The following is a 26,241-nucleotide window of genomic DNA, read 5'->3' on the forward strand; positions in this document are numbered from 1 at the left end:
TCCCTTAAGTAATAGAGTAGTGTTGAGGCTCAGGAAAGCATGAGAAAAAGGATGTTTAATGAATCAACTGAAGAAGTGCTATCTGAACGTATTCCTGGGCCTAATTGTTGGGAAGCAACTGTTAGCACCACCAAATATAGTTCTTGCCCTTCCAGACAACAGCTGTTTGTGATAATAACAGGTCATTAGTGTTACTAACATCTTATGCAATTGGTTTATTAAAGACACTAATTTTTATTCTAAAGTTATAAAATAAAATGCAAAGGAAAAGGACAATCCTCTCCTATCTTATGATGTTCCAGTTCCTCCATCACATACAAAAGAAGCTCAACATGTTATTATCCTTTAAACAAAATAAAACAAAAATGTCTAAATTCAACTGAATAAAAAAACAACAGCAATGTCTCAAAGGTTTTACTGAATATAAAACACAGTGGATTTCTTTTTTGCCTAATAAAAGGATTCTGGGTGAAAATAATAGAAACTTCCTCAACTAAAAAAAAAGCAATTCAAGATGTAAAGAGATCTGTGAAGAGAAATTCCATAATATATAGAAACAGTTCTAAGAACTGCTGAAGCAAAACAAATCAGCAGTTAAAAACATCTGGTTCATTCTGTAATAATAAAGTCTAAAATAATCTTATAGGCAGCTAAGGGACAGGAAAATGCAAACCACTATTGACAAACTGACAAAAGATACCTAGATAAAGAATTGTGACATGCTCTTTGGGGCATTTTAAAAGAGAAAACTTCCACAACTATCCTCCATCATCATCACCATCATCATCATCTCATCATGAGCATTCTTGCCATTGGGTGGCCATGACCAGCACAAGCAGAGTGTGTCCACGCGGGTGCTGCCAGCATTCCTAGGGGTGGTTTCTGTCAAGTAGGCAATGAGCTTCCTCAGGGTTCCTCGGTTTCTCCTACTCTAAAGTTACTTCTTTACCCTCAGGTCCTACAGAGACATGTAAGCCTGTGATATTAACTATGCACTCAGACAGACCTGCAAATTTTTCATTTTCATTTACTGTATTTAAGTAATTAGTGGTATTCTCACAGTTACGATGAGAATGATATGTTAACGCTGTCTGTCTCACCCATAGCAGATGCTCAATAAATGTTTGTTCATCTCCGTTCATCTCCTTTTTCTCCCCTGAGGTCCAATACCCCTATCTCTCTTTTCCTCATTTCTCCATTTCTTCTGCTTCCTAATTCCTTACAAATATTTAATGCATCTATCTCCTTTGCATTAATATTCTATTTACTTCAAAATTCCAAGGAGGATATTAAAAAAAAAAAACACCTTATTTGTATGAAACAGAAGAACTGTACTAAAAAGCCCAAATATCTGCTATACTTTGCAAATGATGAATCAAGAGCTGGCTAGCACCCGAATGTACATTTACGGACTTCAGGCATAATTAATGCTCCACATGAGTAGAAAGACTTAAATAGTCAAACAGTTTCACATGCTATTTCACAAATCACAGACTTCAGAACAATTTATATTTAAATATGGTTTTATAAAAAAAAGCAATTTCAACTTCTTTGGTCCCAAGTAAAATTGTTATGATTTAGTGACACCATGTGGCTACATTTTGCTTTGCGTTCTTAAAAGAAACTTCCTCTGAATGCAGGGTTGCACTATGGTCATTCAATTATAATATCAAAGTTGTAGGCAGAGGTAAAATTCATACTAAGTATGAACTAAAATGATTACTTTTTAAAAGTGAAACTATTCCTTTTTCCTTTGCATCTGAATAAGGCATTTCTTGAGTTCTGAAGACGCCAGTCATACAAAGGAACTAAAGGCTCAGCATAATTCTAGTTATAATTCTAAAGCACCCTGGTGAACCACTGAATAATGTAAAAGTGCCTGCCTTTAAAAGTAAATAAATACACTGGTGCCAAATTTCAGGGGCAGAGAGAGGAAAAAAAAAGAAAAGGAAGAAGACACACATGTTTTCGTACAATGTTAATGTGGTGGGGAAAGACTACTTCCATAAATAGCAATGCTTATTTTCTCATCTGTTTTATGTCTTATGGATCTATAGTACTATGTGGTACTATAAACCAATGCAGAAGGGTAAAAAAAAATTATGCTGCATCTAATGGTGGCAGAGATGATGGGGGGCCTGAAATGTATGGTAGCAATAAAAGATATTAAAATGCCCTGTACCAAAAACAATACAGTTTTAGTATGAGGCCTTGGACAATAGACAAGTTATTCCTGAATAAGATTCATGCACACCAAAGAAAGCCTAAAGATCTGAAGCAATGACCAGAGAATATCCCTTCCTTCATTTCAGTCTCCCTATTTTCCTGTGTGGCCTTCCCCAACCCCAGTTACAATCACAATACTTACATTTACCTCATGAGTTCTTGTTGTTTGTTTGTATCTGTTTCTCCCAAATTCCAGGAGAGCAGAAACCCTGGTGGTCTCCTTTAGTGTTCTGGTCTCAGTATCAAGCATAATGCATAGCACGAAGTAGGAGCTTATTTGTGAAATGAGTGATTGAAGAATGAATAAACAGATGAGTAAATGAAGAAAAATCTATTTCCTTAGCTGGTGAAGCATACCTAAATTTCCTGTAAATGAAAGTAGGACCATTCCAGTGAGATGTTTATCATCATTTATGGCCTCTAATGTGACCATTGAGACCAGAAGACAGGCTGGCAGATGCTCTATAACACCCTTTCTTTTTTCCATGACACATTTGGCACATTATAATTTCTCATTTTAGGAAAAGAAGAAAAAGGAAGAAAGGGAAACTACAATAATTAAAACACTTTCGCAATAGTCAAAGAAATGCATGGAACAGAGTAGAGTATACAATTTAGCACATGATAAATATGGCTGATGACATTAGGGAGGAAAATTAATGTCCTTAGGCAACTGACTATCCCTACCTGAAAAGATGTACAAAAAATTTCTGTCTCAATCAATTATTTAGATATAAATAAAAAAGTAACAAGTAGTAGAAAAAATATAAATAACTTTAGTGTTGGAGTAAGGCACACCTTCCTATATATACTGCACCACCGAAATTCATAAACACTGACCAAAAAAACACATTTTTAAAGTAAAAATTTATGCTTCAAAAAGTACCAATAAAACACTAGGTAACTACATAATAAATCACACAATTTATGACAGACAAAAGGATATGTCTCTGTGTATGTGTATATATATAACATATATTGTCACATTATGTATCAATGTGTCTATAACAATATACCGGTATAAAATTCTCACAAGGCAAAAAGAATAAAATAATTGTCCCAGAAGGAAAATGTGCAGAATACCCAAAAAAAAAAAAGGTTTTCTATAAATGAAGAGCAGCCAATAATGGCCAGTATTAAAAGATATTCCACCTCACTGGTGATAAAAGAAATCCAAATTAAAATCAGATATTATTTACAAATCATAAATCACATTTGTAAAAGGTTGATGATGCTTATGGTGAAGCATTCAACTTAAAATTCATGCTATTCCTAGATAGTAGGTACAACCTTTCCAGAGTTTCATCAATATTTAAAATAGAGACTACATCATAATTTTATAATGAAAATGTCACTAATAAGACATTTCCATTTTGATAGCCAAAAACAAAAGGAAAGAAAAACAGAAACCCAGTGTTGAGTTACTGCGTTCATCCCTCTGTGGCTTACTCTAAAAGTCTCACCCTTTCAGGCCTTGTCTTCAGTGAACTGTGCTCCTCCTGATTCCTGTCTAATCTCTCTGAGCAGTCCCTGCAGTAAACATGTCTGCATTGCTTTTCTTTCCTCCATCAGTGCATTTATCCTTCAGGATGTTGCTTTCAGGCCTGCTACATCTCTCCCTCAACAACTAGGTCTTACACCATGATCTTTTTTAATACCAGCCACACACATGCAGGCTCTGGAATCTACCCCTCTGGTATTCACACCTATGTGTTCAGGAATATTACACAGCTGCTAAACTGCCAATGTCTGTTGAGAAAAAGCCAGGACGTTTTTAAAAACATCTCCAGGCAACTCGATATTTGCCACTCCTTATTAGTTTTTCTTATTCAGTTCCAGGGTCTAGGGTCTAAGAAAGCTATGGAGGACACAGAGAGAGATACTAGGTAGCCAAGAAGACAATTTGAAAGTTGGAGAATTTATGGGTAAAGTGGGAATTGCCTTTTGCTGAGAAAGAGAAGTTTGATAAGGTAGAACATAGTTCTGAAACACTGTATCAAAATTAACAAGTCACTTTTCTTCATCTCCAGCTGGGAGTTGAGGGTGGGGGCAGTTACTAGTCTATAGAGCAATCCCAAATTACCCCACAAGGCATTCCTAAAAAAGGACCCAGAAAGACAAAGCAGATCATTTCTCTTGATTTACCATTATGGCTGGAAAGATCCCTCTGGCTGTGAAGTCTGACACTACTCTCTAGTCTGCCACTAGATAATACCCACTCCCTGATTAGCGAGGTGAAATTCTGAGTGAATTACATTCCACAAGACATATGAATGGCAAATTTTACAATGTATGTATTTTACCGTAACAAAAAAGTACTTAACAGTACCAAAATATATGTAAATTGCTGGAAACACACAAATGGGCAGGTTACTCAGGTAAAGAGAAGAATTTAGGTATGTTTGGGCTGGGTATGGACAGACAGGCAATACGGAGAGTCATCAAAAAGATAAGGCTCCACGATGGATCTCTCAGAGAGAGCACTATGGCAAATGAGGATGGCAGAGATGGCACTGCTTCTCTGAAAGTTAAACTTCATAGTCTCAGAAATTAGAAAAAAAAAATGTAAAACCAGTTTTAATAATAAAAACATATTAGGAAAATAGTAAAAATAAATAAATAAAAACAACTATACTGAGCCACTACTTTGGGCCAGGCATTGTTATTACTTGTACATATGCCATGTCATCCAACACTGCATAGCAATTCCATGAAGGCGGGGCTGTTGTTCCTGCTTTTTACTAGGGTGGAAACTAGGGTGCAAAAAAGCACGACTTCACCAAGATCACAACACAAGCATTAGATGAAACCAGAATCTGAAATGATTTCTAACTCCACAGCCTGTGGTTTGGTTATTACGCAATGCTGATTTAGATGTAAATCAGGCTATACTCAAAGAGTGGGTAATCTCATAGTTCCCAATTCACTGGAATAGATTTGATGTGATCTTTCATCAATACCTGGCACACATTCCTCAGCATTAACCTCAAAATTCAGTTTCCCGATGAAAAACCAGACATTAACCTTTGCAAACAATATAGAATCATTTACCACTCTAGAAGATTTTCCAGCACTGAGATACAATGTAACAATTACATGGATTAAAAAGTACCTATATAGGGTCTCCCCAGGTGGCGCAGGGGTTGAGCGTTGGGCTGCGAGACTGCCCACAGCCTCTGCAGGACCGGTTTGATCCCCGGCCACTGGTGAGGGTCCCACATGGTGTACAGACCTCTCCTGCTGTGCCCGCTGTTCCCCTCAGCAGTGTGTTTCATCAGTCTGCCTGTTCTGTTCCCCACTCTGTCTCTGGTGAATTCTCTCACCCTCCCGTGCTTCTGACTGTACCCATAAGAAATAAATCTTTAAAATACATATATATATATAATGTACCTACATATATATTACCTACATAAACATTATATAGGTACCTACATACACATTAATGTTGAATCAATTTTTCTTCACTGCCTGATCAAGGCCTTGACACCAGGAAACCTGTGCTAAAATTTATAGAGTATCTAGTGCATATAAGGTCATAGCCTGAGTACCATGCGAGAATACTAAAAGATATGAATTTATCCCCTTGCTTCCAAAAGCTTGTAATTTTATTATCAGAGGCAAGACAAACACACAAAGGACACTAAAGAACAAAGGTGACATACAAATGTGCAAATTAACATAATGCAACTGAACACTTAAGTAAGTGCTAAGGAAATAAGGCATTTTATGTGCCGAGATCAGTTCCTGGAAGAAGTGTATTTATAATATCATTAAGGTGATCAACAAAAGATGAAGATAAGAAATACCAAGTATAAGATATCTTTGGGTAATCATTAAGGGCTTATTCTTCAGTTCATTTGAAAATACAACCAAAATTGTAACCTTTTGCAAAAGGCAGACTTTATGAAAGAACATAGTAATTAATATAAGTTAAAGTGGTTAAATATTAAAAATTTTTGTTTACTGATATGGATATCAACACTCTTTTCTCCTCTTACTATCACTATCTCTAATATCACCTTTGCTCAATTTCTCTTGACCAAAGTTAGGAGCTGGCTCTACCAAGACAAAAACTACACCATGAATGTAACCAGGCTCTACAACACATAAAAGCTACACTAACAAAGGGAAGGCCACATGGGAGGCAAAAAATAAGAAAAGGGGAATATAAATAATGCCCAATAACAAATAAAGGAAGTGTATTTTCTAAAAGTCAAAGATCATGACCAAGGGCACACATCTTCCTCCCTATAACAGGAGTTTTCAAGTAAGTAAAGCACCATAGACTGTCAAGGCTGGAATTATATTCATGATGATTTGTTCTGGAAGTCATGTTCCTATTGTTTCAAATTAAATACAAACACACAGTCCTCTGGTCCACATCAGACACTTTGGCTGTTATGCTGCTTATTTTTTAATCCGACACAGCTGTAATAACCTGAGTCGATGCAGACTCAATCTCTTCCTCGACTGTGGGGCCCCTCTGTCACTCTCAAAGTATCCCTAGGCAGCTCTGAGTTACAGAATCCTCACTCAATTTCTTGTCCCTCTCATTTTAATCCATTCAAAACTCCTCTGATAAAAGAGCAACCGCCAGAGCTGAGACACTTTAGTTTCTCTTTGGGGAAATGAAATTGATTTTCTTCATTTTCACACAAGAGGATCCCCGGGTAACAATATTGTGTCCAGTCATACCCATAATAAAAAAATGTAGGTAACATTCTTTACTGTACCAGAGGCTGCAAGGTTTTGTGGAGTTCTTGTGTTGGGGATAAGAATTCAGCCTGATGCTGTTAAATCATGAGTTTACTCAGTATCAGGGTAACTTCTGACTATAAAACGAAGTTCAGTGGGGCACCTCCATCTGCTCTACCACAAAGGGAGGACAGTCAGGATCAGGGTGAGGGTAGGGAGGGGAGTGGGCAAGGGACTGGCTCCACATTCCCCCAGTTAACACCTACCATATCCCTTCCCTTCTCTTCTTGCTACACTTTACTAAGTGAACCAATCACTTTCTGCCTTTGAAAAAGAGTATCTGAGGGCAATTTCCAAGGGGAAAATTACAACAGAAAAATACAAAAGAGATTCAAGGAACTTTAACCACCTTTTCCAACTCCCAAATTCACTTTTATTCCGTAAGATGGCTTACAACTAAAGGAAGAATATAAAATATTAGGATGGTAGCTTTGCAGTCCTTTTTTAAAACAACCTTAGATGGGACAGCAATACAGAACAACAGTAACAGCAAAGTACTGGTTGCAGGGAGGTGTAAGCTTGGACCTCATCAGCTTGGTCTCCCTTACCCCAACCCCAACTCACTCAGACCCTTCTGTCAAACTCCACTGACATCCAGTGACCTAGCAAAAGAACACAAATGTTGAAAACATGCACACTGGCATCCAAAAATCTCCTCCTGACCCTGATGACTGCCAGGGAAGCTTCTGGAAATATCTCTCATGGTTCCATGGAAAGAACATCCTAACAATAACACTGCTTTCCACATGCAACATGGAGTTCAAAAAGTATTCTACTTCTCAGAGTTGTCTGTCTCTCCTTATTTATTTACATGGTTACTACAGAGAAATAGTGTAAGACACTTCGGATAAACAATTTCACAACGCACTCTAAATATTAAGATGCTTGCTTTTTTTATTTTTCCTAAAATTTCAGTTGATATTTATTTGCTAGGTACTACTCAGGAAAACCCTCTTTCCATGACACAGAAAAATAAATGTAGTCTGTTTCTCAAAGACCAAATCTCCTTAACTAAGAATAAAAATCATTCATTAGCCATGAGAACTAACCTGCAGACGCGGGCTGGAAAATATAACTTTTGCCAAGAACGACACAGATATTGCGAGTGATCAATCACTCTGATCCAATCAAGTTCATCCATTGACACTTCAATGAAGTATGAGTAAGACCTATGAATCAATAGGAAGAAAGGCAGAAAAAAGTATCATATTAAAATAAAAATACAAAATTACACTCAACATAATGTTAAAAGGTACTAAAAACATACTATTCACTAATTATGTTTTCTGTACAATAATCGAAGTCTGATAATGAGAGCTGTAGCATTCACCACAATGTACTGTCTTATCTCTCAGCATATCTGTCTACACAAGCTCCTTAAGAACAAGGACCTGGCCATATTTATTATCATCATATTCTCAGGGGCTAGCACAGTGCTTGGCACATATCAGGTATTCCCAACATTCGTTCCTGTTCAAACAGGGTAGGCTGCTTTGCTCATACCCTACTAGCATAAATTTATAATGCCATGCCTGAGAATGGACAAAATAGAGCAGCAGGAAGTGTGCCTCTCCCTGACCTTCCCAGGCCTGGGTGCTCAGGCCCACTCTCTCAGAAAGAAAGCTAACTTGGAACAGTTTCCCACAGAATCTGGCTTATCTCCTGCTCTTGCTCATTCTCTTATCAACCTGCATGTACAATTTCAGACTGCAGAAAAATAAATGACATAGGTGAAGAGATAATACATGTTTCTTTTGTGTTTAACTTAAAATTTGCCAGCTAATAATCTGGCAGTAATGGAACCAGCCTATTATCCTCCCCTGGTCAGCTACCCTGGACCATTACATGCTGGACCCCACTGAACAAATCTATATTGCCCTGTCATAAGCCAAATTTAAATTTGAGATGCAGTTATTACTTGTACTGTAATATCAACAGGAACAATCTTGGAAGATTTAGGTGACCATAAATGTCAGCCTGGAACCACAGTTGTGACCAGAAAAGGTCAGCTTATTTTGTGTCATCCTCTCATTTTCGGCTGTCCCCTCACTCCCATTCATTTTATCGCTCAGTTTCAAACTGGTTATAACCTTTTATTGAACCTCTCTGGGTTATCAGTAATGTAGGATATAATTCTACAACACATGTCAGAATCTTTCTGGCTTAACATTCAGAATTTTTCACCTTTACTTAGAATGATAACAACTTCTGTGAGAAAATAAGTGTTATGGGATAAAGTTAAGTCCCCCATGAATATAACATATATACTAAAACAAAGTGGCCTATAAATATTTAACATCATGGAAACAAAGATAGCTACTTTCAGTTTCAAACATACATCTTTCCTTTTCTAGTTTTTATACTAATTTCATTATTGAACATATATATATAAACCTTTTAAAAAAGGCCTGTCACATAAAAGTAATGAAAGTCCTATAGAAGTAATATTATTATTAATCAAATTATCCTAACCTGATTATAATAAATGAATAATAAATTATATTATTAGTAATTAGACACTCTTGGACTCAAGGTTAATAACCTAACTCAGAGAGTTAAGTGAATCAGCACCATTTTGCTAACTAAACATCATATTACATCCAGCAAGATACATATCAAGAAAAATTAATTCATGTTAACATTAATTTAATATAAATAAATTTTATGTCTACTAAAAAAATAAATATTAATTTAAAAACAGGTTGAAAAACTATAGGACCTTGAACACCCACGCACATGGGAAAGGTTGACTTTCATTTTATAAAACTCCCCTCATATTTGGCTAAAATGGCCTAAAAGGCCAGGGTAGTGGTCAGTGGTGCTAACAAGAGAAATGCACTATTCTACAAGATTCATAAGATATTATCACAATTACTATTAAGTCCTAAAGCCCTGAACCCCAGAGGCATGAGCAGGGTATAAGAGTCTCTGTGTGTTTAGGCTAATGATAAGTGACAATGAGAGACACAGTTCCATTCTTGGTCACCCCTCCTGTTCTAGATCTTCCTACTTCATGGCTGAACCCTAGAAGCCATAATAGGTGAAAGTACGAGAGGGGCTAGAAGGAAGGCAGAATCCTGAAGTCACTGCAGAATAGGATGGATTTTTCCAGGCTGGTGTCCACCAAACTGTTTCACAAATTTCTTTTGTCTGGGGTTATTTATCCACATGCTGAAATATAATGTTTTCCTCATTCATTGGATGAAATGCACTTAAAAAATTATTATAATATCCAAAAATAAGGAACCAAGTAAACTGATAATCGTAAATGACATACCACATGATGGAATGTCAGACAACTGTTAAAACTGTTAAAAGTAACATTTTACTTATAAAAGTTATAATTTAAAATAATTTAAAAGGTCAGAATGTTCATAAGGTATTAAGCTAAAAATGAAGTTAGTTCATTACACAGTCAATCTTTATTTTGTAAACCTGTGTGTGTGTGTATGTGTGTGTGTGTTTGTGTATGTGAGAGAAAGAGCGAGAAAGAGACTATACTGGCTAGATATATACCAAGATTAATAATGAGTGAGGTTACTAGCAATTTTTATTTTTGTGTGGTTCTCTATATTTTCTAAATTTTCCACAATAAAGCAAATATTTGTAAAGCAAATATTTATCACTACCTTTGACTGGCAGAAAAAAGCAAAATTATGTTTTTAAAGGAATATACTCTTTAATTCTCTCAGAATAAAACTTCAACAGAAATAACAAAGTGATCACAAAGAAATAAAGCATCAGATCTGTAAAACCAAGGTAGATAACCACAATGTTAGATCATCTCCATCAAACATGTCAGTTTCTCTCCAAGTCAGGCTAATGACTCACCGGCTATCCCGGTCCCACAGGAGGATCCGTATGTGATTGATAATGGATGGCTGACCAAGCTTAATCTCAATGCCAGAACGGCAGTCATCATCAATTGGGTGCCTAGAAAATCCATGATCCAAATCATAATTTTGAGTATCACCATCTAATAAGGCAGATTTCAGCTCCCCTTTAACAACCTGGGCTCCATACTTCATTGTTGCAATGTTTTCTTCTGGTACTACAATTAAAGATAGAAAAAGCAAAGTCAATGCTTACTTATTATTCTATATTTGGATGGAGAAAGATAAAATTCTATTGTACTAGATTCTACTATGTACATCTAGTTTAAAAATGGCAGAGACAAATCTCTGGAGACAGAAAATATGGAATGTCTATGAAGATTAAGATTCTATCCACAGTTTTAATGACACCAACATGGCCACAAAGTCCCTGGTATAGGTATTAAGAAAAAGTTAGTAACACTAGGAAAAATGCATACTAGAACAAACAAATCAGCTCTACTGAGTGTATTCTATTAGTAGCTTTAATTTAATATCTACTGGGCAAAAAGAGCAAGTAAAATGACCTATACCTGCCATGTGGACTGAGCACAATTTATTATGTAAAAGCAAAGCAGATAGATCTGACATTTGATAAAACAACAGAAAAGGTAAGATTCTAATATAGCAGAGCTGTCGGTCATACATAGATACCTGAATCAATTAATCTGGCTAAAAAACAAGAATATGTCTAAAAGTAGATATATTATTACTTCATTTGAGGATTTCTTAAAATAAAAATTCAGAAATGAATATTATGGTTATCATTAGAAATCCAACTATCTCCAAAATGATATCTGTTAAGTGTTCATTGTTTCCTGGGACTCCAAAATCCTCTGTGCAAATTTTGCTTACAGATCTGGAACCTGTTGGTACTGACTTCTAAAACTGACACCCTCTGGAGAGACAAGAGGCAGCATGGAGTAGATGTTAAGAGCTTGAGCTTCAAAGTCAGAATTTAAATACAGCTCTACTTTTATCCAGATCTACCAATTAGTGGAAATTACTTTCTCTGAACTTCAGTTTCTCAATAGGGCAATATCTAGCCCCCAGATATTTTTATTTGTTCCAAAGATTAAGAGAGATAATGTTTGCAAAGCACATGGTAAGCTCTAAAAAAAAAAAAAAAAGTTCAACACTATTATTATGAAACATATATAAAAAAGCATACAATAATAAAAGAACGAAGCAAGTTTACAGACTGTAAATAAATACTGAATTCTCACAGTACATATACATCTTGGCTATGTCATTTAAATAAGGGAAAGTGTCTCCTATAATTAGGCTCTTAGGGAAAGGTGGTGGTAAGTAATTCATCATTGTAGATTTCTTGGAAATGTGCATTAAAAAATTTTTTTAATGAGGACAGGTAACAAGAGTGGCTCCAGAAGACAATAAATACAGTTGAAAAATGGGTGTTGGGATGGGTTTAGTTGACTTGCAAAAGCCTAAGGCAACTACGAAGCAAAACAAAACATCACATAGTCATGCTCAATTACTCATCACCAGAAACTTAAATGCTAAATATTGATAACTTCCTATGTTCTATTAGCTTACAGTAATCATAAATATTCTTCATATTTATTTTTCATTTAACAAACATTATTAGTTACTTTAACTTATCATAAAAATATTTTAAGTATAGTACGTATAATTACTAAGTCCATTTCACAGATGGGAAAATGGAGAGAAAGGGCTAGATGAACTAATGCCCAAGGTCATCCAACCAAGTAAGAGCTTGATTCTTAGAGCTAAGATAAGAAAATCTAAGTAATCTGTTTCATGAAGAAATCTGACAGGAAGGCCATACTTTCCTTTCTTTCCAACCCTTTCCTTCTAAGGTTACTTGGGCCCAGACATAAGAAACAGTCTAATAGAGCAGAAGAAAAAAAATGGACTTTATCATTTAAAAAAATACTCTTAAGAGGGAGACACAGACTCTACCACTCACCACACCTGAGTGAGGCCTCAATCTCTCTTTATCTGTTTTGCAATCTAAAAATAACAATATTTTGCCTGACCTACCTCACAGCCTTAGTTGTAAAGATTATAGTACAAATAGTATAAATAGAGCAATCAATCAGTCAAAAAAAACATTTTCTGAATGTTTTTCACTGTGTACCAGGTGCCACGTGAGGTACTGGGGATACCTAGGAGACAAACCCTGCCCTCCTGTTGCCTCCAATCTAGAGGTAAAGCACTTCATAAGCAAGCAAACAAGCAAAGGCTTCACATGAGGGCTTTTTGGATATCAATGAGGAGTAGCTACCTAGTTAAAATAAATGTTTGTCTCTTTATTGCTAGGTTTACAATTGAGGGTCCAAAGTCTATTGCTCCTGACCACTAGAACCAGCTCCTCCAGTTCTGCCACCACTAGCAGAGACTAAACTAAAAAAGAGGAGCTCAAGCTTTCAAATTTAAAAAACATGGCTACTAAACATAAGCTTCTTCACCTCTAAAATTGAAACAAGCTAGGAATAATGCTAGGCACAACAGTTGCAAGTGATTGTAACTAAGTCAAAATGCAAGTGAAATTTTACCACAAAACTGTCTCCTTTTGAAGTTTATTTCAAGAGTACTTGACAACATTTCAAGCTGTTCATATAGATTCTCTAAGAGTATCGTTCACTTCAAAATGGGGAACATTTACACAAGTGGAAATTCTTTCATGGTAACTACAATCTGAGTATCTCACAGTATAAAAATACAACTCCAAATATTTTTTGCAAAATTTGTAGTTAAGTGATAAGAGGAAAAGTAGTGAGAAAATTCAAGTCATAACAGAAGAACTCAAATCATAAATATTCTTACTGCCTAAATTTGTCTACCAGTAGAGAAAAGAGCTTTCAAAAGATACAGGGTGGTGGTGATTAAACTGGATACCAGGTAACAGTAATAGTCTTATTTAATGTTTGATGCATTTTACAAACAATAAGAATTAAGCTTGGAAGTTCCACAGGCAAGTAGAAACAAACCAATTATTAGGAAGGAAAACTAATGAGGTAGGACCTGCCCCTAGCTACACAGTGCCAAAATCTGAGTGACAGTTGGTTATCTTGTGGTCTTCTTAATTGTTTTATGTTCTTAACCATGCGTTACTGATCTCTCTAGATTGAGATAATGGGTCATTTGGGCTCAGAATTAGTTCTCTACCCACCACGATCAACCCCACTCTGTCCCCTCAATCATCTATTCCCCCCAATCTGACCTCCCTGCAGAATGGAGGGACTTGCAAATGTTGCAATGACTTTCTTGACAATTCCTACCTTACCTTAACTATCCCCATTATCTCCACTCTCTGCAGGTCTCCATTCCCACTTTGGTGGCTCTGGTAGTCAAATACACCACAAAATTGAAACAGGAAACCACCCAGCCAGATCAGCACCTTGGTCCTAAGTTGGGCATTTATTTCACTCAGGAACTTTAGGCATATTATAAAAACCACCAAATGAAAACAGGTAAGTGTTGACAGTTGCATTCATCCTATTTTTTTAAAGGGGAAAACAATCCCTCAGCTGCCTTCCATGTGCTGGTCACTGCTGGTCTCCGTCCTCAAGCAGCTCACAATGGAAAGAAGAGCGCATATCAGACACTGAGTATCCATGGACGGACACTCAGACATGATCTGTGAAGCCCTCACACTACAGGCAAAGACACTATAAGCTACAGATTTGAAGATACAATAGCAATAGAAGCCAGTTTTAAAAGTATTAAGGCTATTACTGTTATTACTGTCTGTGAGACAAGGGAAACAAATTTTACATTCTAATTTAGAGGGAAGGAATGGATTCATTCAGTCCCTCCCTTATTTTAAAAAATCTGGATTCAGACTCTGTGCTAGGTGTGGGAAAGACAGATAAAAAGACATAATAACAGTTATCAAGAAGCTCATTCTAGTAGGAGCTTAGGCAAGAGAAGTAACAATTATAACATCTAGTTACAAGCTCCCTGGTTTGGACTGGGTTACCGGAAATTGTGGGAGTTAGGTACATGGTATACACTGCAGAACAGATTTAAATACACCTTTATATGTTAAACAATAATTTAACTTTACAGTTCAGTGAACAAATTGGCTTTTATTCAAAAGAAAATCTTGAGGATGGAAGTCGTGTTATGTTCCCCCTGCTATAAACATGAAGAAACAAGAAGTTATGTTCTCTTTCCCCAAATCTCAAACCTGAGGAACACAAAACAAAGCATAACTCAACTTGAAAAGAAAAGCCAGTAACTTTCAAGGTAGAAATATCGCCACAGCTAAGACACAAAAATTGAGTACAAGTAGTTCAAATATCGTAAGGGGAAAAATTTTTATTAAAAAGTTAATTCCTTTTCCACGGGTGTATAGACAAACGCTTGCCACGATATATGTACAAAAGTGGTCTAAAACACCCTCCCAGAAAAACTACCACCATCACTGGTAAGTTAAAATCTATCCATTGTAGCCTCTTTTTTTTAAAGGGGGAAGGTGGATTCATTGTAATTTGGTAAAAAAGACAGTTTCAGGACATACAGCTCTAAGAATTAAACTTTCCAGTAACCAATATTAATAAACTCAAAGAGAAAGATTTGCTCTCTATGCCCCTGGTCTCAAGAGACTTTTGATGAAAAGTACCCAAAGATGCAGAACTTACACCTATGAAAGAACAAAGAAATAAACAAATTTTTTCAGTAATTTCAAAATAAACAGGACTATCTTTCCAGATCATTAGTCCAGGAAAAACTTTTGAAATTTCAAATCCTTTTTTTCCTAACACTGAAGAAATGTAATACAAGAAAATAATGATATGAATTCTTGGATAACATTTACTTAGAATAACTATCCCATTTTTAAGGATCTGATAGGAAAGTGACATGACATGCTTCAGTACCGTTTATATTATCAATTTTACCATTCATATAATTTAAAAGTCAGAAAGCCTACTATTTAATCATTTCTCAAATTTAGAAGTTAGATAAAAGATTCCCATTTGTATAATCTCTTCTTTGAGCTCTCACTGAATTATCCCAAAGTGAGTAATTTAACATTTATGAGTAATAATTACAGTAAGTACACCATTGCAGAACTGAGTGTTCCTCAACTAGTGGATTATTCCCTTTCGCAGCAATTTCATAGGTTTATTATTACTCAGGTCTCACATTTATGCTGGTCAAGTCCAAGCTATACTATGTGAAATGTCCAAAGCATCTCCTCACCCATACAGCAATGTCCCAAGCCTATTCCTGTTTAAAAAAAAAAAAAAAAAAAAAAAATCCATTCTTAGAACCCTACCAGCACCTCAAGACAAAACTAGGACAAGAAAAGAGAGCAGAGCAGAAAAGGAGTTTATGTAAAAGAGGATCCAACAATAAGGATTTAGAAAGTTTAAAGTTTCATTAGTAATCTTATTGTTTCTCCCCCCTACTATCCTCCTACCCACTATCCAACTGGTACTATTCTCCAGCACCTCCATTCTCATCCTGAACCTCTTCCCCTGACGTGTTTCCTCTAGGGGCCACATTATTTCTCTACTACTTTTCACTCTAATTCACACATCAAAGACCAACACACTGTATTCACCATCTTTTCAAATCCATGGCCTAATTCCCTATTTAGCCAAGCTTCTGTCCAGACAATTTTTTTAAGATTTATTTATTTATTTGTTTGTTTGTTTGTTTGTTTATACAAGCACTGGGTACAGTCAGAAGTGCGGGAGGGTGAGAGAATTCACCAGAGCCAGAGCCGGGAACAGAACAGGCAGACTGATGAAACACACTGCTGAGGGGAGCAGCGGGTGGCAGGAGAGGTCTGTCGCACCATGTGGGACCCTCGCCAGCAGCCGGGGATTGAACCGGCGCTGCAGAGGCAGCTTCGCAGCCCAGCACTCAACCGCTGCGCCACCAGGGGAGGCCCTGTCCAGACAATTAACCACAGTTTGTATCCAAAAGTTTTCTCTCAATTCTCATTCTTCTTAAACTCAGCATTATGACATACCACTGATCACTTTCTCTCCATATAAAAGCTCTCCTCTCAGATGGCTTCGGTAACCCTATCCCAGTTTTCTTCCTACCTCCCTAATTGTGCCTATTCTACTGCAGCCCCCTAGTTACAGATATTCTCCAAGTCTCACACTTTGCTTTTTACATCTTTCTCTATAATCTAGCCAAGGTTTCAACTATTTTATCACCAGTCTTAACTATTTCCTAAATAGCGGTAACATGCTTCCACTATTGTTAGACATTTCTCCCTGCATTCATTCACCAAGCATTTACCAAGTACATGCTATATGCTATTCAGTTTGTTAAAATGTTAAGGATACAAAAATCAATAAGCCTTACAAAGATCGTCTCTGCCTTCAAGGACCAATTGTGACAATGTGGTCAATAGGATTAATCCTACACAGCCACATAGAGATGAGGAAGAACACATCAATAACGATAATATGGTAACAATGGTTTCCTTCACTGAGTTTACACATATTGTCTATACTCTTTATTTAAATTATTTCCCATAACAATACTAGGAGATACAAAACTAAAAGTAAAATTCTTTAATATCAGTTCATATAACTAGTGCTACTAATTCAGGATTTGAAGCCAGATTTGTCTGGCTGCAAAACCTGTGCTTTCTCTTCTATGCCTAATGAAAAGAAATCTAAATCCAATGACTCAGGAGAGAAATCCAAGCTAAAGACACCTATTTAAGATCAATCAGTATTTCAACAGAGTGTGAAGCCATGGTCAAGGAAAAGGTCACTTGGGGAAATGACTACCATGAGACAGAATTTAGAATTCAGGTGTTCCAGCAATCCTCACACGCAGTAAGTCTAAACCCAAGCTCAGCATTTTCTTCCAAGAATGACTATAATTCATTAGTTCTAAGAGGCATTTTTTTCAAATTTTTACATTTCTGAATCTGGGATACAGACATAATGGTGTGTCATGATTTAACTGACAATTATTTCCTTTCTTGATAAATAATGGTTCCTCAGGATTTCTGGATTCTTCAATTTGATAAAATATGGGAAATTCCTCCTAAACCTAATCTTCAAATTCATATCTCTGAAATCATCAAGATCTACTATTGAAAAATATTATCTCCTCTTTATATTTATTTTTATCCTTTTTCCCTACTGTCTCTGTGACCTAGGTTGTATCAGTTGTGCACTGGTTAAACACCCTCCTCATTGGCCTCCCTGAATATCTAGGGAGGCCTAGATTTCCCTATTCCAAATTTCTCTACTCTGAATCATTAAGTATTGTACGTGGATATTTCAAAACCACCACTGTACTCACACCATTCATCCTCTAAAACTGGCTTCTTATTGCATGTAAGAAAAATCCTGATCTAGTTTCAAATACTCCATTTTTGCCTGAGCTGACCTTTGCAGACTTTCTTTAATATAGGCCTTCTACTCTAGACAAGCTCTTCTATTTAGTTCTTCAGATGCTCTAATCTATTAACCTCATTTGTCCTCCCAACAAAATGCACCATAACTGAAGTCATTCAAATCACATGTCAAGGCTCACCTCAAACTTCATAACCTCTATGAAATCTTCCCTCAACTATCCCAAACTTCTGAAGTTCACACCATGTACTCATCTTGAATACTGCATTTAACTTTTCATGAGAGTATGTCTTATTTCTACAATGAAATGAAAAGAATCAAAAACAGATACTGTATTTTACAATAACTAAGTTTTCAGCCACTTTGGGTTACAACTTAATTACACAGTCTCTGGAGCCAAACTATATAGGTCTGATTCTCAGCTCCACATTCTTCTGTGTGACCTGGGCAAGTTACTTAAACTCTCTGTACTTCAGTTTCCTCAACTGTAAAATGGAGCCAATAACAGTACCTACCTCAAAGGGTTGTTGTGAGATCATGTAGGACTATTATTGATACACAGTAAGCATTATAAATGTTAATTGATATTATTTTTATTAATAAGAAAAATCACCATATAAAGTTGGAAATGCTACTTATATGTTAGCTATTATTATTTACAGTCTCCATGTTCATAATATCAAAAATAATAGCAAGCACATAACATGTACTCAGTATTGATCTGATGGAGGAAAGAAGGAAAGGTCTTAACATGAGAAGTTGTACAGCAAAGTATCTACTTTCAATCTTCTAGTGAGCAGCTGGAGAAATTTCTCCATGAATGGCAAGAAATACCTATTTCGGAGGTGAACCAAGGCCAGGCAATCTCAGAAGGAATTAACAGAAGAATGACAGGATGACATTTCATAAGAAACAGAGCTGTATATTCACAGACCCATATATACCTGCACTATAATTTTGTAGCTAACTGTAATAAGATGCAAAGTTTCTTGGTGAGATGAGGATCAAGAGGTACTTACTGAGCATGCCTCTATAATTTAAGTCCATATCCCGGCTCTCTGATCGAACTTTAATAGCATCCAGAATGGCATCAGGAGACAACAGTCCAGAAGGCCTCACAACATTCAGAAGCTCAGTGAGGCTCATCAGAGGTAAGCGCACAGCCTGCATGATTTCAGCATGATTCTCCTTTGAATTATGCTTACACCAATTCAACAAGGCTAGGAAAATATCTTTTTCGGGAGCTGCAAATGAATCTCTTAATACGATGTTTAAAAGGGCTGTCTGAAAAGAATAAAGAGGGCAAAGTCCAGTTAGTATGGTGCTCAGTCATGTGCGATCAATCAGCAAAACCTTAAAAAATTGCAAGTATCACTTATATTTAAACAATTAACTCTTTTGCCCATCTTCATTCCTTATTGTTTGTGCCCTATATTCTTTTGCCCATTGGGGCTATGCCAATAATAAGAAAGGATGGTAGAATCCTGTGTTCCTGCCTGGGCATCTTGGACCACTACATCAAATATATAGTCTTCCCAATCTATCTTCATCCATCTTTAATAAAACAAAGAAGAAAAATGGCAACATGAAAAGTTATTACAGGTTAGAAGTTCATAGAGGTTCTTCAGGAGAGTTTACATTTGTAAGTTAGTAAGACACAGCCAGTTTCAAAAATTCAAAATCTTTTATTCCACAGTATTACTGCACTAACATATTTTTGGTTCTCAGATTACAGACTGACCTGCAGGAACACTTAAAGACCCTTGCCTTTGAAAATTTTTCAGGATAATACAAAGCACAGTTTACACTCAAACCAAGATAACATGGCTTTTCAAATAGGTTTTCTCATTCGAAAAATTTAAGTCCTTGGAGGAACAGAGAAAGAGGAAGGGAGAGGCAACTATTCTCTGGGGTTCAAAGAAAGATGTGAACAAAGCAGTTTCTCTATAATATAGAGAAACTATATTATAGAGAAACATAATATTGTGAATATGTATTAATATATATTCACTGTATAAGAGTGAATTGTGAGCCAGTGGGGGCAGCGGGGGGGGGGAGTGGGAGGCATGACTTATACATATCCAATGATTCATCAAACCTCCTTTATAAATTCCCCTCAGCTAATGAGAAATCATTAGCTGCATTTTCTGCCAGAGAAATATAAAACCAAAAGACAGTATGCAGCACCCCAAAGGAGACTATTTGACTGCTAGCACTTTGAAAACAACCAGCCAGCAGCACAGTCTCTTGGGCATATAAAACTTACCAGAAGAAACTTAAAAGGAAACAAAAGCAATCTGCCTTTCTCTTGTATGACCTAGAGTGCCAGTAGCCAGAGGCAGATGGCTAGACAGAAAACTTCTTCCATAACCACTGCTATATTTCTACTGTTCAGGTATAAATAAAACAACACATGTATGTAAATTTCTTGTAGTCAATGACACACCTTAGAAAGGGAGAGGAAACCTTCACTTGAGAGCACTTCCTGAGCATTTCTGTCCATAAACATGCAGCACATACAAGTTAACTTGGGAAGTGAGTAGAGACTGGCAACATCAAAAGTCATACAGACGTTCTGAATGTTAAGTATGGTGCAGAGGTACTCAGAGGTAGAATCCTCCAGCTCTGGAAATCCATATTTATGAGCCAGGCTCAAAAAGTCCAGTAGCACCTCCTCCTTCTCATCTGTCAGTGTTGCCCGCCCAGTGTAGATGTACTTAAGTAGCATTGTGAATGCTTCTGCAGTGGTGTCTTCGAGGGGAATTTCTGCTTCTGGCTGAGATTCTCGCATTCCACCATACAGTAGTGCTCTGAATGACAGAGAAGAAATGCATGAGGAAAACCTCAAATAGGACTTGCTACAAAATTATGAAATAATGGTTACCAGCATTATTTCATAGAGACATCAATTTGTTTAATGACACAGAGATTCAGGTGAAGAAATACAAAGCAATCACCTTAAATAGTTCTTTAAAGAAAATGATTTTTAAACTATTTTGAATTAATTCTATAAACAACTGGACTAATGAAATATTCTGAGGGCCTAAGACATGTAATAAATATTAAATAGAAAGAAGAAAGCACTCTCTTGAGAAGAATAGTGAACTCAGTATAAAGATATTAAAGGTCAACAAGACAGGTCTCAAAAGTAACTCAGGAAAAGGTATAACCAGACAAAAACTCCACACAACCAGGTGCCATTATCCAATCAAAATGGCAGAAATTGAAATTGATGCTAATAGTCAGTGCTGCAAAATAGGAAAACAGGTTCTCTCACGTACTGCTGTTAGAGAAGAAATGATTGCCCCCCCTTTTGAAAGCCCCCCCTTTTGAAAGTAATATCTTTCAAATCTAAACATGCATACCCTTCAACTCAGTTATTTCACTTTAATTTATAATGCTAAAGAAATAAAACAGCAAGATAAAAATAAATATATAACAATATATACTGAAACACATATACTGAACAGTGGGGGGGGGAGATCAATGTTTTGGTAATACTAGATGGATAAAAGGTCCATTGATAGGGATGTGGCTGAAAAAACTGTGACACATTCTCTGCAGCCATTAGAAAGATCAAGGAAGACCAACACATCTTGGAAATATGTCCAGGATATAGCAGGTAAATCAAGTTATTGACACCTATGGGTCACATGGGAAATAGTGCATAAACACATACTTTTATGTGTATGCACATAGGTAATATATAGCTATGTCTACTTAAGTCAAGGAAAATTAGGGGAAATTTCATATTAAACCATTAACAGTGGTTTGTCTCTGGGAATATGATTAGATGACTAGGAGGGAAAGACTTTTATTTGTCACTTTATAAATTAAAAATGATACTGTTGATGGAATTTGGGGTGGTAACTTTTTTGGTCTTTCAATATTTTTCAGATTAAAAAAAATCTCTGCATTTTTGCTTATCTGCTCATCTAAAAAATGAGAAGTAGACAATCCAGTAAGGTAATGAATTTGAATTTCTATATTACTCTCCATTGAATTACGACTTTATTACACCTCCAATCTTCAGGAGAAGTGTACAGAGGACAAAGGCTGGTAACAAATAAAAACTAGACCAAGGTCTGCTTTGGAAAGTTGACCACTAACAAAGAGAATAGAAGAGGTTTAGCTAGAATTCTTCATAGATTTCTCTCTTTTGCACGCTCTCGGTTTCATCTACAGTGGTATTTTAAATGCAAAATGGTTATGAATATGGGACATTCTACAAATATGTATGAGGTATTATAAAAGTCTAGTGAAAGAGCAACTATTTCCTAGAGATATACATATTATGTTTATGAAACTAGTTATTATTGTTTTGCTGTCTTGGTTAATTCTGAGTACAAAAAAAATGACTAACTTTCAATAGAAAGTAACTGAAATTTTCTCAGTCATTGGCACTTCCATTTTTAGATATACAGGTTCCCAAGCAAATCCATGACTCTACTGATATGAACTCTATGGCTCTATCAAGAATAAATTATGGGGGGGGGCGGAGCAACATGGCGGCGAGGAGACGCTGCGAGTAAGATCTCCCATTAAAAAAAAAGTGAATAGGGAGGAAAAGCGGCAGGTCCCAGTGAGAACTGGGACACGGAAGATAAACGGGTGACTCCAGCGAACTGCCCGAAGAAGAAACTGGCCATAAAAGAGGACTAGAAGGGAGGGAAGCGCAGAACCCTGCTCCCCTCCCCCGCCCACAGAGGCGGCACTCTCCGACCGGCAGAGAGGAGGAAACAATAAACCAAAACGGCCAACAAGAACAAACGACGCAGCAAGTGGGACTGTGAGTGGAAAGGAACTATTGCAGCCACCACACCCCGTGAACGGGAGCTGAGGCGAACCCTGCAGGATCCGCCGCGGCGGTGAGCGAACGGCTCCGGGCGCCATTAGAGAAGAACAAAGACCCCGGGAGACGCGCACACAGCCCGGGCTGCCAGTAAGCTGGCGCGGAAACGCGGCGCGCTCGGGGAGCTTGAAAAGCAAGTGCAGACCTGGATCGTGGCTGCCCAGGTCCCCGCGCCTGCGACCTAGGCTTGCGGGGAGACGCGCAGAGGTCCTCACTGAGGTAAAGGTCCCTCCCTGAGTGAGCAGGAACCAGGCGCCCAGGCACGGGAGCGGTGCAAAAGGCGCCATTCCCGCGCCACTGAACTGGGCTACAGCCCGCGTCCTGGAACTGAGGGCTTTGAACTGAGACCCGGGGCACGAAAATTCGGGGCGTGGTTTCTCCACGACGGTGGGGCACAAGGCAGACACAGCACCCCAAAGCTGTTGAGGTGTACCCTACCATTCCCGCTCTGTTCTCTGTCCCACGGGGTGGGGGGAGGCGAAAAACAGCCCCCCAAGGACAATAGGAGAGATCTCTGGCGCCACCTAGAGACCAGGAAAAAAAAAGTCACTAACACCCTATAAAACAGGACATTTCTTAAGACTGCTTGAAAAGGGCAGAAGGTTTCTGGAGGACCCAGTGGCCAGCCGGGAAGTTATTCCACGCCAGGCCCCTTCCGACCAGCAGTCTGAGCCCACAGAGGGAGCAGGCACCCACGTCCGGGGCAGACCGGGTGCGCAGAAGAGTGTGCCTGAAACCGGAGGCGCAGGGACTGCATCCCGCTTCGCCATTTGAGAACAGGGACATTTCTTCAGTAAAAACTGCCTAAAACCAGCAGAAAGCTCCCCCAGAAGACAGAGATGGCTCCTGGAAGAGCCAGAGGGGAGCGGAGAAGTTCACCCAAGATGTCAGTCAGTCCGAGCAACACAGTGTCCCAACGCATACGACAAATTAGAAAACAGACAGTAGGGAGTAGAAGAACCACACGCAACCTAAAAACTCCTCAGGAAAGAAGCACACCACAAAAAGAAAACCACTCCCCAGATTGCAACGACAGCAACTTGGAAGAACTTCTGAGCCTTCCAGAAAGAGAATTTAAAATTGCCATGATTAAAAAAGTGATAGATCAGAAGAAGGAAATTGAGTCCCTAAAGAGGGAAGTAAGAGAAATGCAGGAGATCAAAGAATTAATGGAGGAACTAAAGAACTCTGGGAAAAGCAATGAAAACAGAATAGATGAAATGGAAGAACGAATAAGTAATCTTGAAGACACAGAAATAAAAAGAACCAAAACAGAAAAGGAAAGAGAAGTACGAAGGAAAAAGAATGAAGAAAGACTTCGGGAACTATCTGACTCCATGAGGAAAGGAAATATAAGAGTTATAGGAATTCCAGAAGGAGAGGAGAGAGATGTAGGAACAGAGAAAATATTCATGGATATAATTGAAGAGAACTTCCCAAATGAGAAGAAGGAGCTGAAAATGGATATACAAGAAGCAAGAAGAACACCAAACTTCCACGACGAAAGGAAAAACACAGCAAGACACATAATAGTAAAGCTCCCAAGAATCCAGGACAAGGAAAAAATAATGAAGCTGACAAGAGGGAAGAAACAGATAACATTCAAAGGAAAACCAATCAGGCTGACATCAGACTTCTCTGAAGAAACATTACGGGCAAGGAGAGAGTGGAGGGACATAGTCAACAGACTCCAAGAAAACAGATGCCAACCAAGAATACTCTATCCCGCAAAGCTCTCTTCCTCCATGAAGAAAGAATATGGACCTTCCCAGAAAGAGAAACTCCGGAATTTCATTGCGACTAAACCCCCACTCCAAAAAATACTACAAGGAATCCTAAAGCCAGAACCTCAGAGGACGAATAACAACGAAAGAAGACCAAAAAAAAAAAAAAGTTATTAAAAAATAAATAAAATCAAAGGAAAGACAAACATAATGGCAAATACAGATGCTAACATATCAATATTAACTCTAAATGTAAATGGACTAAACTCTTCAATAAAAAGACACAGAGTTGCAGCCTGGATTAAGAAACAAAACCCAACCTTTTGCTGTCTCCAGGAAACACATTTAGCTACAAAAGATAAAAATAGGCTCAAAGAAGGATGGAAAACAATCCTACAAGCAAATGGGCCAAAAAGAAAGCAGGAACAGCTATACTTATATCAGATAAAACAGACTTCAAACTCAAAAAAATAAAAAGAGACCCCAATGGTCACTACATTATGATTAAGGGGACAATACTTCAAGAAGAAATAACACTCATTAACATATACTCACCAAACGAAAGAGCACCAAAATATATCAGACAACTGTTGTCCTCTCTGAAAACAGACATCAGAGAAAACACATATGTAGTGGGAGACTTCAACACACCACTATCAACAGTGGATAGATCAACAAGACAAAAAATAAGTAAAGAAACTAAAGCTCTAAATAAGGACCTAGAGCATTTGGGCTTAACAGACATCTATAGAACACTAAACCCAAAAAAAACGGAGTACACATTTTTCTCAAGCGCACACGGATCATTCTCCAGGATCGATCACATACTGGGGCACAAGACAAACATCAACAGATACACCAAGATTGAAATCATACCAACCATCTTTTCTGACCACGAAGGCATCAAACTAGAAATAAATCATAAAAAGAAGGCAAGGAACTATCCTACCTCATGGAGATTAAAAGCCACATTACTGGAAGACCACTGGACTAACGAGGAGATCAAAGAAGAAATTAAAAAATTCTTTGAATTGAATGACAAGGAGGACACCAATATCCTAAATGTATGGGATGCAGCAAAAGCAGTAATAAGAGGAAAATATATAGCAATAGAAGCTCACATCAAAAAACAAGAAAGAACTCAAAGAAACAACCTAATCTCGAAGCACAAAGATCTAGAAAAAGAACAACAAAAAAACCCCAGAACCAGTAGAAGAAAAGAAATAATAAAAACCAAAGCAGAAATAAATGAAATTGAAACTAAAAAAACAATCCAAAGATCAATGAAACCAAGAGCTGGTTCTTTGAAAAAATAAATAAAATAGACAAACCCCTAGCCAGGCTCACAAAGGAAAAAAGGGAGAAAGCACAAATACACAGAATCATAAATGAAAGAGGAGAAATCACAACGGACACAGCAGAAATCAAAAGAATAATCAGTAACTACTATGAACAGTTATATGGAAACAAGTTCAACAATCTAGAGG

The 26,241-nt window shown here is 37.4% G+C and overlaps 1 protein-coding gene across 3 annotated transcripts in view; it reads right to left on the reverse strand.

Moving 5' to 3' along the window:
- The window catches only part of BTBD9 (BTB domain containing 9), a 415,773-nt gene that overhangs the window by 337,993 nt on the left and 51,539 nt on the right, over positions 1 to 26,241 (reverse strand). For all 3 annotated transcript variants that reach the window (XM_054698756.1, XM_054698757.1, XM_054698758.1), the window contains exons 3-6: positions 20,625 to 20,988; positions 19,198 to 19,462; positions 10,813 to 11,032; positions 8,031 to 8,150 (exon numbers count right to left, since the gene is read on the reverse strand). In XM_054698756.1, coding sequence (XP_054554731.1) covers positions 8,031 to 8,150; positions 10,813 to 11,032; positions 19,198 to 19,462; positions 20,625 to 20,988 — 969 coding nt within the window. The remainder of the gene's footprint in view (positions 1 to 8,030; positions 8,151 to 10,812; positions 11,033 to 19,197; positions 19,463 to 20,624; positions 20,989 to 26,241) is intronic.

The sequence above is a fragment of the Talpa occidentalis genome, unplaced genomic scaffold, assembly GCF_014898055.3.
Source record: "Talpa occidentalis isolate TD23 unplaced genomic scaffold, MPIMG_talOcc4v2.1 talOcc4.2, whole genome shotgun sequence".
In the NCBI taxonomy this organism is placed as follows: Eukaryota; Metazoa; Chordata; class Mammalia; order Eulipotyphla; family Talpidae; genus Talpa; species Talpa occidentalis.